This window comes from Gracilinanus agilis, chromosome 3, assembly GCF_016433145.1.
Source record: "Gracilinanus agilis isolate LMUSP501 chromosome 3, AgileGrace, whole genome shotgun sequence".
NCBI classification, from domain to species: Eukaryota; Metazoa; Chordata; class Mammalia; order Didelphimorphia; family Didelphidae; genus Gracilinanus; species Gracilinanus agilis.
In genome coordinates, this window is record NC_058132.1 from 497,146,267 (window position 1) to 497,165,397 (window position 19,131).

Sequence of the window (19,131 nt, forward strand, 5' to 3'; positions counted from 1 at the left end):
TTAAGCTTGAGGTTAAATGGGTTTATTGGTAATTAAAGTGAATTAAGTAAAAGGGAGTTGGAAAGTGGGTGAAGGTAAGCTAAAGATCTTGGCTAAATAATATCACTCAACTACTTTAGGAAATACAGAATGATTTTCTTTAGGTGCAGCAGTATGAGAAAGCTCTTGAGTCAGATGGGTGTCTTGATAGTAGAAATTATCTCTTGTTTATAATAAGGGTTGTTAGGTATACCAAAGAGCATGAAACCCATGAAAACATGGTTGCAAGATTTTATACATAACATAAGCGATTTGGAATTATTGTCTCATTTGATCCTCAAAAGAACCCTGAGAGGTTGTTGCTGTTATCATACATATTTACAGTTGGGGTGCCTGAGAATCAGAGGACAATTTGCTTGCCTTAAGTCAGACAGCTAATAAGTATGAAGCCAATTTGAATATCAGGTTTTTTCTGTCTCTCTGTCCAATGCTGTATCCAATGTACCAACAAGCTAGGTCAGTGATGGAGTGGAAACATCATTCTAAGATGATTTAATCTGGCAGCCTTGGGTGGAGATAGAGCTAAATTGGGACTGTCTGAAACCGGCAGCTATGAGGCTTTTGCACAATTTATATATACAGTGTGCTTCCAAACTGGCCTCCTTCATTAGATATATCTTTTGCCTTTCATTGAAATGCCTGGTATATAGTAGGGCTTAATAAATGTTTATTGGAATGACCAGTGGTGGTAAATGGAAAATGTTGTAGTTTAAATCAAGTGAATGGACTTTTTGGTGTAGAATGGCTAGACAAATCGTTAAAGGTCCTTCCAGCCCTAAATTTTCTATTCAATAAAAATAGGGATAATAATAGTTGCACTACCTACTTTAGTGGATTCTCTTGCAGAAATGGCTTGTAAATCTTAAAGCGTTATAGAAAGACTTATGGCATGTAACTGCTAAGTAAGTTCCTGGGGAACTAACTTGCTGATTGATGGGAAAGAAGAGGAAAGTGAACACAAAAGATCAAAAGCTGCCCCATCTTTAGGGCCAAGAACCACTAATTCCTTTGGAAGGACCTGGAGAGACAGAAAACCTGGGCCGGCACCTGTCTGAAGGTTGGCATTCCAACATTGAGGATTCAACCTAGTTCCAGACTCAAATGACAACCACAACAGGAGACCCGTAGGGATCACTCGCCCCGCCCTTACTCGCTAACAAGCCAATCACCGACGTGCAGAAGAAATCGACGCTCAGTCCAGCGAGAGTTTTCTAATGAGCATGCGTGATTGCCTGACATTGAAAACGCACAAGAACATCTCATTCGGCGTCTGCGCAGTAGCCCAGCTCCGCCTCTTTCTCTTTCTCCTCCCACAGTAGACATGGCGGCTCCCTGGTCGCCTTTCGCCGCAACGGTCACTAGCTTTCTTTTTATCCGCATTAGGAGCGGACTGGCCCAGAGTCGAGTCGCCTGGAAAGCTGCGGTAACTGAACAGCGAACGGTCGCTGGGACCCAGGTAACGTCCTGGAGGACTAGAGGAAAGGAAGTAAAAATCACGGGGACTTGTACAGATGGGAAGGGGGCGTGCGGAAACTTGGCATCAGGTTTTTGGCTCCTCCTTTTTCCAGCACGCTGTGTGAGTCTGAGGAGAGGGTGTGCGAGAGCGCTTGTCCCTAATCCCTTGCTCCTCCCTTTTCCTGGGTAACTCCGCCCCAATTCCAAGCTGATCCCCCTTGCTCTTGGGTGGTGGCGGAGGAAGGAAGGAGATTATTTCCAGGGCTAGATAGGTCTTCGGTGTGGGTTGGAAGTGGGGCTGTGTTCCCTGCGTTTTGAAATTCTTTAGACCGAGAGACTTATCGAATGGAGGTAGAAGCTTCTTGTGATTATTTTTTAATTTAACCTTTCTATTTCTAACTAACAAGCATTATTTTGTCTTCCACCTATCTGCCCCCCTCGGGAAAGAAATCTTAACAATTACGCTGGCAGATTAAAAAAAAAAAAAGGAAAATGACCAATGTTGGATGGGCTGGAGGAAAACAGTCACATTGATACACTGCTAATGGAACTATAAATTGGGCCAGGCATAATTTTATATGTGAGCGGGTGGGAGAACCAAATCTTGTTTTTTCCACCAGCTCTGCGATCTCTGAAGTATTTCGGTTTGTGATGTGGCCTTATCGTTAGGAAGGTTGGGATGGAGCTGGGGTATAGAAAGGCGATGCCTTTATATGCTGTAAAACATGCTGTCAATTCCGGTCGTTTCTCCCTTACTGATGTTTTGCCCCCTTTTTTCTCTGACACTGCTACTACCCTGGTTCAGTCCCTCATCCAAGCCTAAATTATATTGTAGTTGCATGCTGGGTGGTCTAACTGGCTCAAATCTTCAACTCTGGGCCAATCTCCACTCAGCTATCAGACTGATCTTCCTAAAAGGCAGATCTAATCATGTTGTTCTCTATCTTCTCCCCATTCAGTGAACTCTATTGATTCTTTATTTTCCCCAAGATCAAGTATAAAAACCTTTGTTTGGCTTTTAAAGCCCTTCATAACCTGCCCCTTCTTTTCAAGTCTTCTTACATTTTTCCATGTATTTGGTGATCCAGTGACATAATCTTCCTTGCTGTTTCTAGAACACCACACTGTTTTTTCCCCATGCCTGGAACTCTCTCCTTCCTTATCTGTTCTTTCTAACTTTCCTGTCTTCTTCAAGTCTCAGCTTTAGCCCTACCTCCTGCAAGAATCTTTTCTCAGTCCTCCTTTATCTTTGTGCTTTCCCTTTGAGATCACTCTCAATTTATCGTGTGTGTGTGTGTGTGTGTATGTATATATATATATATATATATATATATATATATAAAAAGAGAGAGAGAGACAGAGAGATAGTGTGTGTGTGAGTGTTTATACATAGCTGTGCCTATGTTGTCTTCCACTATGAGCACCTGAGGACTAGAACTGTTTTTTCCCTCTTTTCTTTGTATCCTCAGTGCTTAGCACAATCACTGACACATAATAGGGACTTAGTAAATGCTTAGGGCTTAGTAAATGCTTATTTGAGTGATGGAGAAAGGCAAAAGGGGCTGAGAAAAGAGATAGAGAGGAAAGAGAAAAGGAAGGGGTGGGAAGTGAAGCCATTTTACCTCCAGCTCTTAAATATGTGTCTTTTTGGACATTCGAATGCCTTGTTCCATTTCAAACTCATCATTTCCAAAACAGAATTTTATTTTCTCCTCTAAGCCACTCCTTTTCTGAATTTCTCTATTTCTGTCAAGAATAGCACCATCCTTCCAGTCACTCAGATTTGCAACTGTGGCAATGTCTTATGATAAATGCTCAATAATGAAAACCAAAAAGTATGTCTTTGATGCATTCATTTATAATCTTATATATGCCCCTTGGGCTATGGTGTGGTTTCAGTGATTTTTTAGTTTGGTCCCATTGTCAGCTCCCTGTGGTCCCTCCCCAGGAGGAGGACCTTCCAGTCACCCAGGTTTGCAACCTTGGTAATAGCTTTGATTTCTCATTCTTCCTCTAACTGCATACCCAATCATTTGTTAGAACTTGTACATTTATGTCCACATCCATTTCCTGTATCTACTCCCTTTGCTAATCACATTTCTACTACTTCGTATTAGTCACTTATCACCTATCTGAACTATTTTAATAACCTCCCAATTGGTTGGTCTCCCAGTTTCAATTAGTCTGTCATTTACACATCAGCTACAATGATTTTCCTTTTGTTCTTGTTTGAACATAATGTTTCTCTAAGCAGTAAACTACAGCAATTGTCTTCAGGATTGAATATAAATTCCTCTATTTGCCTTTTGAAGACTTTTACGGCCCAAGTTCAACCTACCTTTTAACCTCATTATACATTATTTCCTTTTCATCACTTTCTTATCCAGCTAGACTAGCCTTCTTGCTGTTCCCCTAAAAGATTCCTCATCTTTTGTCTCTATACCATTCATCCATCTCTAAAATCCAGTCTCATTCTTACCCCTGCCTCCTAGAATCTACTTTTCACTTAAAAATTTCAACTTAAATACCCTCTTTACAACCTTTCCCATTTTCCCAGCTGCTAATGCCCTCTCCCTCCAAATTCTTTTCAATTGTGTAGCACACATGTTTTTCTCCCTCATTAGAATGTGAGCTTTCATTTTTATCTTTGTATCTCTAGCACCTTGCACAGCGTTTGATGCATAGGTAGTAAGTTGATGCTTGTTGATTGGTTAATGTTTGAACAGATTGCAATATCTGAATGTAATGGGCTTTTAAAATTCAGGGAAACTTGTATAAATAACAAGGGCAGTAACAGTAATAATAGCGAATATGTAGCACTTTAAAGTTTGCAAGGCCCTTTACAAACAGTGACATTTATCTTCACAGTGACTCTTGAAGATAGGTACTATTATTATACCCATTTTACAAATAAAACTGCAGCAGAGGTTAAATGACTTATTGTTACAACACAGCTAGTGTTTAGTACTGGATTTGAGTCTTCCTGACTGCCAAGTCCAATGAACTAATGATGTAAAGCAGCACAAAATGCACAATGATCACAGTAATGAAAAGAAAAATAATACTAAAAGACATCAAAACTAAGATTTCTTGACCTCATGAAGCATAACACTTTTTTCTTTCTAGAGTTAGTAGATGGCAGGTAGATAGGTGTCAGTTTGTTTCAACTATACTTGGTTGTTATAAGAGCAGGTTATAGTAGATACTGGAAAATGCTAGTGATTTTTTTTTTAAGCAGTTCAATTTTATTTTTTTTAAGTACTTTTTTATTTTTAGAAAAAATTTCCCTGGTTATATGTCATGTTTTTACTTTACGCTTCACCCCCCCCCCCCCCCCCCCCCTCCCCCCACCCCCAGCTAATTCGCATTTCCACTGGTGTGGTCAGTCAAGACTTATTTACACATTATTGATAGTTACATGGGTGTGGTCCTTTCAGGTCTACATCCCCAATCATGTTCTCATCAACCCAAATATCCATGCAGTTGTTTTTCTTCTGTTTCTACTCCTGCAGTTCTTCCTCTGAATGTGGATAGTGTTCCTTTCCATAAATCCCTCCAACTGTCTTGGGTCATTAATGCTAGTGATTTTTTAAAAATATCAAAAAATTTTGTAAGAAATGAACAAATCTCACAGCAGGTAAATGAAACCTATTACTTTTACAGTGGCAATAATGACTATCTGTTCACCTTGGAGGAAACTTAACTACTTGTTAACACTTTGATTGACCAGACTAGAATTGGGATTCAGTCTCTCCTCTGTTGGTTTCTTATGAAAGTTCTTAATCCACTATCAGTAAGGGTAGATTTCCTATATAGAGTCATTTGGTATACTAAAAAAACCAAATCTTAAAGTATATAACCATATTGCTATTCCTTTTTTCCTTTTTATACAAGTTGTTTGTCAGCTGACTACTTAACTAGAAACCATGATCCAAATACATCTCATCTCTGAAAGACTGCTTTTACAACTGACTTAGAGGGCAGCTGGGTGACTCAGTGGATTGAGAGCTAAGCCTAAAGACAAAGGTCATAGGTTCAAATCTGGTCTCAGACACTTCCTAGTTGTGTAACTCTGGACAAGTCACTTAACCCTGCTTGCCTAACCCCTACTGCTCTTCTGCCTTAGAACCAATACACAGTAGTGATTCTAAGATGGAAAATAAGGGTTAAAAAAAAAGGCTTGGCAGCTTCTGAACTTTTAGAAGAGAAACTGTGTTTTAAAGTTTGTTCTTTAAGAGACACTGGGCAATATAGCACCAGCCTATGGTATATATTGGCTACAAATTCCCAATTTGACTTAACCACATTGCTCTTTGCTTTTGTTTTCACACATAAGAAGAGCGTTAGTATTGATCTTCTTCATTTCAATCAACAAGCATTATTCAGTGCTAGCTACATTTCAGGTACTTAGCTATAAATGAAGGTAGACCCTCTACCATTAATATGTGTAGTTATCTTTTGTGTGTATGTCTTATCTTTTCCATTCGATTTTTAAGTTCCTCAGTGTCACGGACTGTGTCTTAAACCTCTTTCTATCTTTGTCTAACAGTGTTTTACACATAGGAGCATAAATTTAGAACTGGAAGTGACCAGGATAGTTTTCTAGATCACTAGTGTCAATTAGAATGGGGGCTACTAAACTATACATAAGAATCCCTTCAGACTGCATGTTCACTTAGAAAACCACATAATAATATTATCTATATTCTGTTATATTTTTATTTATTGTGCTAATTTCTCAGTCATACTTTAGTTCTTATTGCACCTGGGAATTATAGGTCTTCTGATCTAGATCCAGTACTTTCCCCTATGTCATGCTGTTATTGTTCAGTCTTTTTCAGTTGTGTCCAACTCTCTGTGACCCTATTTGGGGTTTTCTAGACAAAGATACTGGAGTAGTTTGCAGTTTCTTTTTCTGGCTCATTTTACAGATGATGAAACTGAGGCAAATCGGTTAGTGACTTGCCCAGAGACACATAGCTAGTGTCTAAGGCTGGATTTGAACTCAGGGCTTCCTGATTCCAGGTCTGATGCTCTTTCACTATGCCATCTAGCTGTAAATTATTTAACCTAGGTCTCATGGGTATTTGCCAGTCTAATATGTTTTCTGATGTAATTTTCCAGCTGTCTACAGCTAGGCTGCATTTTTTCACAGTGTATATATTCCCTACGACTCATATTTGGATATGTCAGAGAAGCTACACAGTAATAGTAATATAGAGATTGAGACAAGTACAAAGAGGCTATGAAAATACTTTGAAAATAGTATGAGAAATACATTTATTAAATATTTAAGAATCAATTTAATACATGTTATAATAATGAAAATAAATTCCATAAAGTATATGCACGTCTTGTGTATATTACATAACAAAAAAATATATAGGTTTTTTTTTTTCAACTTTGTCAGATAAAGAACCCAACCCAGTTGCATCCCAATACATTCTGATATTGCAAACAACTCTTTTTTGTTGTTCTTCATGGTATAGTATGCTACCTACCTAAAGTTCTTAATTCAAGCTTTTGGGTGTTTTAGATTTTTCTAAACATTTATTTATGTCATCTGTAAATGGAGATAGTTTTAACTTCATCATTAACATACCAGTACTAACATATCAGTGATTATTTTTAATTTCCTTTTTATGATTTCTTGCTTTCCTCTTGCTGTCCTGGTTCACCCTCACCTGGGTATGCCTTAGTTTGTCTATGTTTTTCTTAGCATATGGTCCCTTGAACTAAAAACAGTAATCTAGAATCAGTATTCTATAAACTTTTTTGATCACCTATCACTTTCAGTTTTTTTTAATTATCCATGCACGCTAATATATTTATTTGCAAATTATATGTCCAAATTTGAAATGGAGTTTGACTGGACTTGTGATTTCATTGATATGTGCCCTTTTCATATTAGGAAACTCCCCTTACCAATTCAGGTCTGAATCTTCTCTGGAATTTATAGTTTTAGAGTTACCTAGAGCTCCGAGTGGTAAGTGATTTATCTTGAGTCACACAGACAATATGTTTCAGAAACTGTACTTGAACTTAGGTTTTTATGGCTTTGCAGCTAGCTTGCTGTTTACTCTGCCCAGTTGCCTCTTTGCTGTACTTATATACATTATAAAATATTCACAAAAATAAAAATAAATGTATGAGATAAAATGGAAATAAAAATATTTTTAAAATAATGTTATTAATCGAAAAATCTTTTTGCCTTTACTAAAATATTATACTCATCAATATTAGTTATATTTCATGTGCAGTGAGAGCTAATTGATTGAATGACTCATGAATTTTGAAAATCTTTAGCTTTAACACCTGATAATACAGTAATACACTCCAATATATACTGAAAACCAAAGAATTAATGATAGTGCCACTGACTGCCTCTTCTGTGTTGTAGAACTTCAATTTTTTTCCTCATGTACCATATTGGCAATCTGACATATGGACCAAGTAATAGGCTCAATTGTATATTGAATCTTACTAAAACTTAATTTTTATTTTTCATTATTTTCAAAAAAATTATATTAGCATTTATATGTTTTTCCCCAATTCAACATGGCTCTAATCACATCTTGCTCTTATCATGTTCTGTTAATCAGCAGCACTTTTTTTTTCTTTTTTAATCTTACCTTCCATCTTAGAATCACTACTGTGTATTGGTTCTAAGGCAGAGGCTTACTGCTTAAGGCAGTAAGGGCTAGGCAATGGAGGTTAAGTGACTTGCGCAGGGTCACACAGCTAGGAAGTTTATGAGTCTGGATTTGAACCTAGGACCTCCCATCTCTAGACCTGGCTCTCAGTCCACTGAGCCACCTCATTGCCCCAAGCGCCTGATTTCTTAAGCAAGCACTGGGGACTTGAATGTTACTATTCAGAGGAAAGAAGCATAGAGTATGGGACACCATTTCATTTTCTTAAGAAAGTTAAGACATGAGAATTCTAGGCCAGACCAAAGAACCAATATGATAAGGCAATTCAATACCTTCTTTTCAGAGGTGGGAGACTATGGGTATGTAGCATTGTATAAGTTGTCAGAGTCTTTTGATATTTTGGTTTTGATGAAAGGTGTTTCTTTTTCCCCTCTTTTTTAAATTTACTTTAATGTTAATGAGGAATTACTCTCTTGGAAGAGTAGAGGGAATAAATTGGGAAATTCAAGTTATATAAAGACAAAAGATATCAAGAAAAATATACTTTAGCTGGCCTTAGCCTTTCCAAGCCAGTGTTATCCATCATCAACTTAAGGTTTCAGGAAGTCACAATCTACTTCCTGGAAACATTTCCAGCTGCCTGGCTTGATTGGTTCCAAGGCCTTGGGGCTTTGGCAGAGAATCTTGGGGTTTAAAGGAGGCTTAACCCAGCTGGTGTGGGTGCAAATCTAAACTCACATTTAGCCATGGTTAGAGTTTCTCTCCCTATTTATTTTCGATCTTTAACATCTTCTAGGCCCCCTTGCCTGCTCATAACAGTATATATCTGTATGTATATGTTGTTTTACTCCAATAGAATATAATCTCCTTGAACACATAAATTGCCTTCCTTTTGGTTTTGTCTAGCATAGTGCCTGGCATTTTATAGTGATTAATAAGTGTTTGCTTATTATCAGTTTCCATCATTAATGAGTCCAGGTGCCCCACCACCTCCTCTTCTGCTGTAGCCTCTTCTAGTTCTGTCACCAAAAGTCTAAGCTGTTGCTTGGTTCTGGGCAAGATGCTAAATCCCTGAGTGTTCCTAGGCCCCTTCCTCAACCTATGGTGGTCCTTACCATAGTAACTGGTTCATCCCTGCTAGGAGAAAACTGCCTGGCTATCCCATGGGCCTCTGGCATAAGCCTTCTGAGCTCTTCTGCCTAGCTCAGCCAGTGCCAGCAGCCACTGGTACCATCAGCCCCATGCACAGCATGGTCATGGTTGGGGACTGTTCTCCTAGGCTGCTCTGACCTCCTCCCTTACTCTATACCTGTCCTCCTGCCACATCTATCCAGCTTTTGTAGGGACATGGCTTGGGAAGAAAAAGAACAGAAAGTTTGCTCTACTGCTACTGCTGCTGACTGATGGATCTTCATCTGTCAGGAGTTGCTTGGTAGGCCTGGAGTAGGTACTCCTGCCTGCCCTGCATTTTATTCCTTGTATATGCCATATATTCCATAGTGTTTGTGACTCCAACTTGAGAGGTCACTATTTAGATATGTTCTCAGTTTTATTCCTAGAAAATGTCCTGGCCAACACAGTAGGGTGGAACTATCAACTTGACCCTTTGAATACAGCCGAAGATAACTTTATAACTTTTTATTTTATGTCATGGGGCTAGAGCTTAGGACCTGGAGTTTGGAAGAGCTAAGTTCAGATTCAACCTCAGATACTGGCTGTGTGACATTGGGCAAGTCACCTAACTTCTGTTTGCCTTAGTTACTTCAGTTTTAAAATGAGATAATAATAGCACCTACCTCCTAGGGTTATTGTAACAATCAGAGATAATTGTTTTTTAGTTTAGTATTTTTTTAAACTTTCCTTTCTGTCTTTGAATCAATACTCTGTATTGGTTCCAGAGCAGAAGAGTGGTAAAGTAAGTAATGGGGGTTAAGCAGCTTGTCCAGGGGCCTCACAGGGAAGAAGTGTCTAAGGCTGTATTTGAACCAGGACCTTCTGTCTCTAGGCCTGGCTCTCTTTCCACCCTAACACTTAGTTACCCCTGAAATGAGATGATTGTTAAGTGTTTTGCATATAATAAGTACTATATAAATGTTAGCTATTATTGTTATACAGTATTTTAAAGGTATAGTGGAACACAGGATGGGGAAGGTGAAGTAGATCATTACTATTTAGTGGGTTTTTTTTGTTGTTTTTTAAAGCTCTGTGGATGAAATAGCACTTAAGCTAGACTTTGAAGAATAGTTTCAACAATTCAGCAGGTCAAGATTATCTGCCAAAATAGTGGGCTGGAAAACATCTAGGTAGAGGAATCAATATGGGTCAAAGCATAAAGGCTGGAAGTGCAGGCATGTTTTGGATTCCAGAACAGAGAAGATCTTGTATGGAAGATCTAGGCAGAGGAGTTAACAGAACTGTATTTAAGAAAATCTGTGCACAGAAAAAGGATGCAACATTTATACATAAGATTATATCATAGTACAGGGGTCCGCAACGTATGGCTCTCGAGTCATATCTGGCTCTTTTGAGGGCCAGATATGGCTCTTTCTGCAGGAACCATAAAGTCAATTTTTTTCAGGCGCTGTTACAGGAGGAGCACGCACTGTGAGCACTGTACGGCTCTCACGAAATTACATTTTAAAAAATGCGGTGTTTATAGCTCTCTCGGCCAAAAAGGTTGCCGACCCCTGCCATAGTAGGATAAAGGATAGATTTTTGGAGGGGGGGAGAAGCGGGAGAGTTATTACAATTGTCTAGGGCAACTATTCTCAAGCTATTTAGTTTCAGGATTCCTTTACACTCTTAAAAGTTATTGAGGTACCCCTAGGAGATAATAAGGAAAACTACGTGTGTGTGTGTGTGTGTGTGTGTGTGTGTGTGTGTGTACATGTGCTCTTTGTGGGGTCAAAAAAATTGGAAAACGAGGGGGTGTCCATTGATTGGGGAATGGTTGAACAAATTGTGGTATCTGATGGTGATGGAATATTATTGTGCTAAAAGGCATAATGAACTGAAGGAATTCCATATGAACTGGAAAGATCTCCAGGAATTGCTACAGAGTGAAATTGATGCAGAGAAGAACCAGGAAAACATTGTACACAGAGACTGATACACTACGGCACAATCTAATGTAATGTAATCTCCACTAGCAGCAATGCAATGACCCAGGACAATTCAGAGGAATTTATGAGAAAGAATGCTATGCACATCCAGAGAATGAACTACGGGAGCAGAAATGCAGAAGAAAAATATATGATTGATCACATAGTTCAATAGGGATATATTTGGAGTTTTGATGTTAAAAGATCACTCTATTGTAAATATGAATAACATGGAAATAGTTTTTGAATAATGATACATTTTTAACTCAGTAGAATTGTCAGCTCTGGGAAGGGGCAAAGGAAGAGGAGAGGGAAAGGACATGAATCATGTAGTCATGGGAAATTTTCTAAATTTTGAAAAAGGCATTTATTGAGCAAAAAACAAGTTATTGAGGATGTCCATCAATATTTCTTATTAGAAATTAAAATATTTTAATATGAAAATATTTGTGATTTTGTGGACCCCTGAAAGGGTCTCAGGGACCACAGGGATCCCAGGACCACACTTGGAGAACCAGTAGTCTAGGAATTTGGCAAGGATGGTTGTACTTAGTGGCAATAAGATTTGAAAGTGTATAGTTAGAAATATCTTGAATCTTGAATCCCTAAGACTACATTACCCAAAATTCCTTTCTGTATTACAGAATGCTTTTCCCTTTGCCCATGTTTGTGTCATCACGTTAGTATATAGTTTGCTATAACTCCTCCCTCTTTCTCTTTTGCTCTCGTGGGGGCTGGTTAGTACCTTTTTAGTTAGTTTTTTTTATCTTAGGTTATTAATAAAAGTTTATAAAATATAATACTTAGTTCTTATATATTAATTTTAATCTCTACATTTATGTCCAACCACAAAGGGATAGAATTCTCAAGATTTTTAAGAGAGATTTTCAATTAAGTTAATAAGTTTTTCTCTAGCAATGCCCGCCTGCCTGCTTTCCACCAGCCCCAATGCCTGTCTCCCACCCCAACTGCTGCTTCTTGTGCCAGCCTGCAGTCCTTGCTTGCTGCTACTTGATCCACTGCTGAGAGTCTACCAATCCGAGCTGGTTTTTTATTTTTTTTCCAAGAGGATGACATATAAAAATTCTTTCAAACCAATCTCTTCCCCTGTTGCACATGGGTTTTACAGCCTGGGCTAGCCATTTTTAAGCTGACCCTGGACTCCTGGCTGAGAGAGACTTGCAACTCAGGAATTTTTTTTTTTTTCCGCAAGAAGGGGACTTCTCTACCATTTCTTTTAAGGGCAAATAGACCAAAAATTAGTGGATTTGAAGTCCGAAATTTTTGGGATTTTGTTTTTGTCTTTTGGCCTTCTTACAGAAGCCAGTCCTTCAAATGCAAATACTCTGTTGTCCTCCCTTGTACTTTGGCCCTTCTTTCTGTTTACTCTGTAAACAAATCCCATTCAGCTCTTTTTAAGGAAAACAAAACAAAACAAATATGTTCATCAAAACACATTCAAATCTCACATTAGAAAATGCACCTTAAAACACTAGAAACTTTTCCCTCATCCCTATCAAAATGGTAAAAATTACTTTTTAAAAGAGAAAACAGTCAATGTCAGGGAGGGCTATGGAAAGGTACACCATACACTACCAGTGGAGCTGTGATTTTAACAATTTTGGAAAAAATCTACAGTAGTAAAGCAAATAAACTTTATACTCTGTGACACAGAAATAGTTATTACTAGATATTTCTTCCAAGAAAGTTAAAGACAAAAGGGAAAAGTGACCTTATATATAAAATATCTACAGAATTTCTTCTTGTGGTTGGCCACTGATTGGAGAATGACTGAAGCAATAGTGGTTAAAGGAATGTAATGAAATATAATTGCATTCTAATCATGAATATGAAAAATTCAGAGAAACTTGGGAATATGTGCATGAACTAACTGAAAGTGACAACATATATACAACAATTATAGTAATATAAAGCAAAATAACTGCACTGATGATGTTTAACCAATCAAACTCCAGAGGACTGATGATGTGGTAGAGTATTGGTGAACTCTAGCTATGGAATGAGACATGAATACTAACATTATTATTTTTGCCCATTCAACCTATTTCTTATATTCATCATTTTGGGGTTATTTCTATTTTGTCATACTCAATGTTACTAAGTCTTATTGATTTCTCCCTCCATAATACATATCTATCACTTCCTTTTGTAGAGATTAAAATTAATATGCAAGAACTAAGTATTATATTTTATAAATTTTTATTAATAATAAATTAACATAAACTAACTAAAAAGGTACTAACTAGCCCACTTGCGAGAGCAAAAGAGAAAGAGGGAGGAGTTACAGCAGACTATATACAAACGTGATGATGCAAATGTGGGCAAAGGGAAAAGCATTGTGGGTAATACAGAAAGGAAGTTTGGGTAATGTAGTTTTAGGGATTCAAGATATTTCTAACTACACATTTCCCCTCTGTGATCCTTTGAGAGACCAATCTCCCCAATGGATCATGAAAACATAATCAATTTAAAAATTGCAATAATTTATGGATAAAGGGAAACGAGAACAAAATCATTGATTGCTACATTGACAAAAAGCCAATTTGGGGGCAGTCCCCTTTGGAATAAAGATATACATTCAAAATAATTGCATTCAGAACAAATGCTTTCAACCCTACCCCACCCCACCCCCAGTTTAAATTCACATCCCAAAGTTCAATCCAGATCTTTTGGTGCATCATATTGTCTCTGTGAGCATCTTCATGGCACCTTCTCCAAACAGTTGGTCTTCTGGATTCTGGGAGGCAGCAGTTTTCTTATCCTAAAATTGCTCAAATTCAAATCAAAGTTCATAACAATAGCATAGTCTTCACCCCTCTCCCCCCAGGAGAATAAGAAGAAACATAGGGGTCACTCAGGGATGCATGGCTGAGTTATGAGGTATAGGAATCAATGGGCAAAAGAAATTTAAAAAAATTTTTTTTAATCCAATTAAAAGAAAAAAAATAACTTGTGGATGAAATGTAAAATGTCAAAGTCTTATGTCTAAAAAATCTAAGTAAAGGAAAAACAAAACTATAGCAGATCCTTGAATCAGGGCCCAATTAAAGTGATTTAAGTATGTTACAATTAAAATTGATATAGATGGATATAGATAGAAGTATTAATATTTTATTTAAAGCCATGTTGGTAAATTTAAGAAAGACCACGCCTGCTAAGATCTAATTCAAATCACCTGCCATTACGTTCTCCCACCTGGCTGCCTCATACCAAAGAGGGCGTCTCCCCTTCCCTCAGGAGTTTTATACTGTTCTCTAGGTAATCACACTTCCTGTCTACCTGTATTACAAGAGGAATCATGGGAAATGTAGTTTCAGAGTCCCCTAAACATCCATAAGAAGTTAATATTTTATATCTAAATATTTAAGCTCAATGAATCCCAAATTTTCACTAACACAAGTAATTATGCACTTACCCAATCAGTAGCCAGAACTACAGAAAGTTTGCCACAATATGAGAGATGGAAAAGGGACTAGATTATAGGAGCCAGGATGGCAGCCAAAGTGAGATGCTTGATGGGGCTCAGGGAAGTCCGGCCTCTGACATATGTCAAAACAGCTGCAACCTTGAACCCCAAACAAGTTCAAATCCTCTTGTCTTGGCTCAAAATTATGTCAATCCCATTTGGATTGGTTGGTCTCTTTGATCTTGTGCTCGAATGGCACTATGTAGGTTAGCTTTGTGCTTCTTTGGCACTGTGCAGTGACTCTTTTTGTATTCCATTTTCCTAGAATCAGACAGAATCATTAAGCAAAGTCCCATAATTTTTTTAAACAATCAATGGCATTATTTCTATAGTTTAAAGCTTTTGGGGTATGCATTAATATTAGAAGAAATGTATTTTAGACTTATATTGCTGCAAAATAAAAAAAAATTAATATTGATTATGTGTACTTCAAAGTACTCAAATACTATGTTGAAAATGCAAGAAAAAATAATAAAAAGTTTTAAAAATAAAAAATATATAGCTTAGAATCAGAGACACACTGTGTCAGTCAAGGAGAGGTAGAATATAAAGGTTCTTCACCAAAAAAATGAGATCCATTTCCTGTTTAATTTGGCCATGAACCACTGTTACAAAATAACAGATTCTAAAAAAACAGTAATATAGTAGATAATGCAAATTCAAAGAAAGTACCAAAATTCCCAAAATTCACAATAGCCCAGTTAATAACAATAGCAAATAAAACCAGTATGATATACGATTCACATGAGTTTATATATAGCTACTTGCTGTGTAATATTTTTAAAAACCTATGAACTGATACTTGTCACAAATTCTACAGATGTAGGAAATCTTTCAACCTTGGTTGAGATATTTTTAAACGAAAATAAAAAATACAAATCTCTGTACTCTTGATGAAAACCTAATTGGGTCTAAAACATCACCAAGAGATCTAGATTGTTCTGGTGGGAAAGTAGAATAAGCTGAAGAGTTAAAACTATTAAATCATCCAGAAGCCACTTGCTACCTGGGGAATGCTCTCTCTTGGGAGCCTTCTAGGGGTACTATGCCCTAGGAACACCTCCTCAACTCCTCTGGTATGAGACTGCTATATGTCTCATCCATTACATTTTTACAAATGTGGAGGTGGGGATATATATATATAATGATCAGCTACAAAATCAATAATGGGCAACCTTTTGAGCTTGGTGTGTTAAAATTCACCTAAAAACTGAGAATAACTTTGGTGGTGTGTCACTTAGAGAAAAAAAAACATAATTTTACAATATTTATAGTTTAAATAACAAAAATGTATAATTGTAATATATAACTATTTAATAAACAAAAATAGGTAAATTAATATTGGTAGAATTGTCATCTATAATGCATTTGCACTACAGCAAATGTTTCATCCTCGGCCTGTGGCCCCATACTTCTCTATATGCAGCCGCGTGTCATCGAAAATGGCTATGCATGACACATGTCATAGGTTTGCCATCACCATACAAAATGGACCCTTTAAAAACAATTGAGATACTCAGCTCATTAAATTCTCCAAAGGTTGTATACAGGTTGTAACCAGGTGTTGATGGAGTCCATCCATCATCACATATGTGACAATTAACAAAGGCAAAATAAAAGAAAAGGATTTATAAGCAACATGTGACCTTGATAGTTGAGATGACAAATCCATAATACATAAGACGTATGGGCTTTTTTACAATGATATGTTGTTGTTCAGTAAAATCATAGTGGAAAGGTGCAAAACAAAGAATCCTATAACAGAAATATAATGATTAGATTAATACAGATGAACTTAAAAATCTAAACCATAAAATCAGCAAAATCAGCAAATACAATAATAAAAGCAAATGACAAGATACCGGTAGGGCAGTCAAAAACCTTTTTAGCAATTCCAATAGACTTGTTTACTATTAAGGAAGGGAGAAGCTGAATCTTGCAAAAGAATAATTGAGTTGCTGCCTTGATACTTTAAAGCGATTTTTAACACAGATAACATTAACTTTGTTGCAATATGCTTCATAGTCATAGCAGATAAAAAATTAAATACTCTTGGGTACTTGAACTATAGGACTCTATGATGGAGAGTTAGAGAAATGTTAAAGATTTTCCAATCCAGACCTCTCACCTTACAGATGAGGAAATTAAAGCTTTGAGAAGTAACGAAACTAAGGATTACCAGGGTAGAGCCAGGGTACAAACTGAGGTCTTAAGAATTGAAATATCAACTGGCATTTATGTAGCACCTGCAACTTTGCAAAATATTTTAATACGTTATTTGACCTTGTGAGATCATATATGTGAAGCACTTAACAAACCTTAAAGCCAGCTATTGTTATCTTCCTTTTTGCAGATGAGAAAACTGAGACAACAGTCATTTAAGTTATAATGGCTAATTATTTTATAATTTTATAAATATTTTACCAGGCTCTTCTTTATTGAAATCTAGCATTCTTTGTTATACTCCCTTGCCTCCCCTCCCAATTTGCCATATTATATACTATTGTTTTATTGTAATATCTAGTCTTGTTTTCCCAATGAATCTGTAAGAGCAAGTCCATATCTCTAGTAGTGCCAAGACACAAGGTTCAAGGAGTATTTGTGAAATGAATGACAAGACAATTACTTTTATGTAACACTTAAAGAACTTTTGTTTCCTATATGGCATTGTTAGTTTTGTAAGCAATACTTAAACACCACATCTTTTCATCTACTATTTTTATATTCATTCAGTTTTTCCTCTTGTTTATTTTTCTCTCATTTATTTTTTCTTAAAATTTCAAACAAGTGAATTTTACTGAGTAAAAATTAAAATGGAGCTATTTATTCTCAAGTAGGCTACAGCGATTACTTTTCCCAGAATGAGAGTTAAATTTACATTTTTTTCTATCCCTGTATTCTCTGCCCCTGATCTTTACCCTTTCCCTTAGTCTTAGACTTTTAAAACAAATTTTGTTAAAAACCATTTTAATTGTCAGTGCATTGCTTCATCTGAGTTCAGTCAGTAGTGTAATTAAACTGAAAAGAGGCTTACTTAATAGTGCCTCAGGACAAATAAAATAGTGTATAAAATTGGCATTTGGCCAAAATTGGGACATTACTGCTCTGCCACTGAAGCTTCTGTTTCTTTGGCAGACTGCTTGATTGAAATTATAGCTGTCTAACCCACTGATTATCTTTGCAAAAAAAAAATCTGTCTAGTCGTATCCATACTATCCTATAAGAATGGAAAGCTTGAAGAATTGTCTCAAATCATGCATTTTTAGTTGTAACTGGAAACAACAGCATGGAGGCTGGGTAGAGTTGTTTTCTAGTTTAAAAAAAAATCCACCAAATTCTTCTTAATGCTAACTAAAAAACCATTTATTTCAAAATTCAGTGCAAATACCTAGTTTAGACTGAGTTAAAGTGACAACCTTTTTAGCTTAAATATTATCTTTGTGTGAATCTTTTTTCTCTAGTACTATTCTTAGCATTGTACAAATATATTTAATGACTTTTTCACTTAGCAATGTGATGTTTTTAATAAATATTATGAATGTTCAGTGTCATGTTGTTAAACAATTATGCACAGCTGTCTTTATTAAAAGAAATTTAAAGCATATTTTCCCAAAGATAGATTATTTCATATAGTACATATGTAAAATTAAATATTAAAACTGTCAAAGCTTTTCAATAATTTTCTTTTGTGAGACTTTGATAGTTACTTTGTTATACTTGGATACAGCTTTAAGACGAAAATAACTCATGATGTTCTTTCTTTCTTTAGTGACTACATTCTTTCGGTTTAGGTTTGTACTGCCAATAGAGAGCTCCTCTTACTAATGCTATGACCCATCTTTAGTAAACTTAAGGATAATGAGATAGCCAAGGGTTAAATAACCTTGATTTTATTTTTTTGTAAATTACAAAATAAAGTAACAAAATGAGACTATCTCCCTTAAATTCAGAGAATTTTCTTCTCTAAAATATTTTTAAATAAAATCTAATGTCTTTGTATTGATATAATAATAAGAAACATATCCAATGTGAAGTATGGTAAGACATATTGATTTTTTTTCTTTCCATCAACCATAATACTGGAATACTGATTTCTTTGACTTTGATGTTTTTCAAAATATGATTTTTCTTACCCTGTTTCTTGCAATAACAATCAGCATCTCAATATCTATTTATATTAATACTTTTATTAACACTATAAGACATAAAGATTGTCATGAGTACTTGATAAATCTTATAGTGTCATATAAATATAGTCTATTTTTAACTAATATGTTATAATTCTTTTACAGGAACTTGTATTAGAAAGTGAAAATAAATATCAGTCAGTGTGTGTTCATCAGATAAGAGTGATTGCTGAATTAAAATCATTAGATACAAATTAGAATAGTGTTAT

The 19,131-nt window shown here is 36.2% G+C and overlaps 1 protein-coding gene across 1 annotated transcript in view; it reads left to right on the forward strand.

Moving 5' to 3' along the window:
• Nucleotides 1-1,360: 1,360 nt before the first annotated feature.
• MRPS9 (mitochondrial ribosomal protein S9) overlaps nucleotides 1,361-19,131 on the forward strand; it is a 96,303-nt gene continuing 78,532 nt past the window's right edge. Inside the window, exon 1 of the mRNA XM_044670470.1 lies at nucleotides 1,361-1,495. Within this exon, the coding sequence (XP_044526405.1) occupies nucleotides 1,361-1,495 (135 nt within the window). The remainder of the gene's footprint in view (nucleotides 1,496-19,131) is intronic.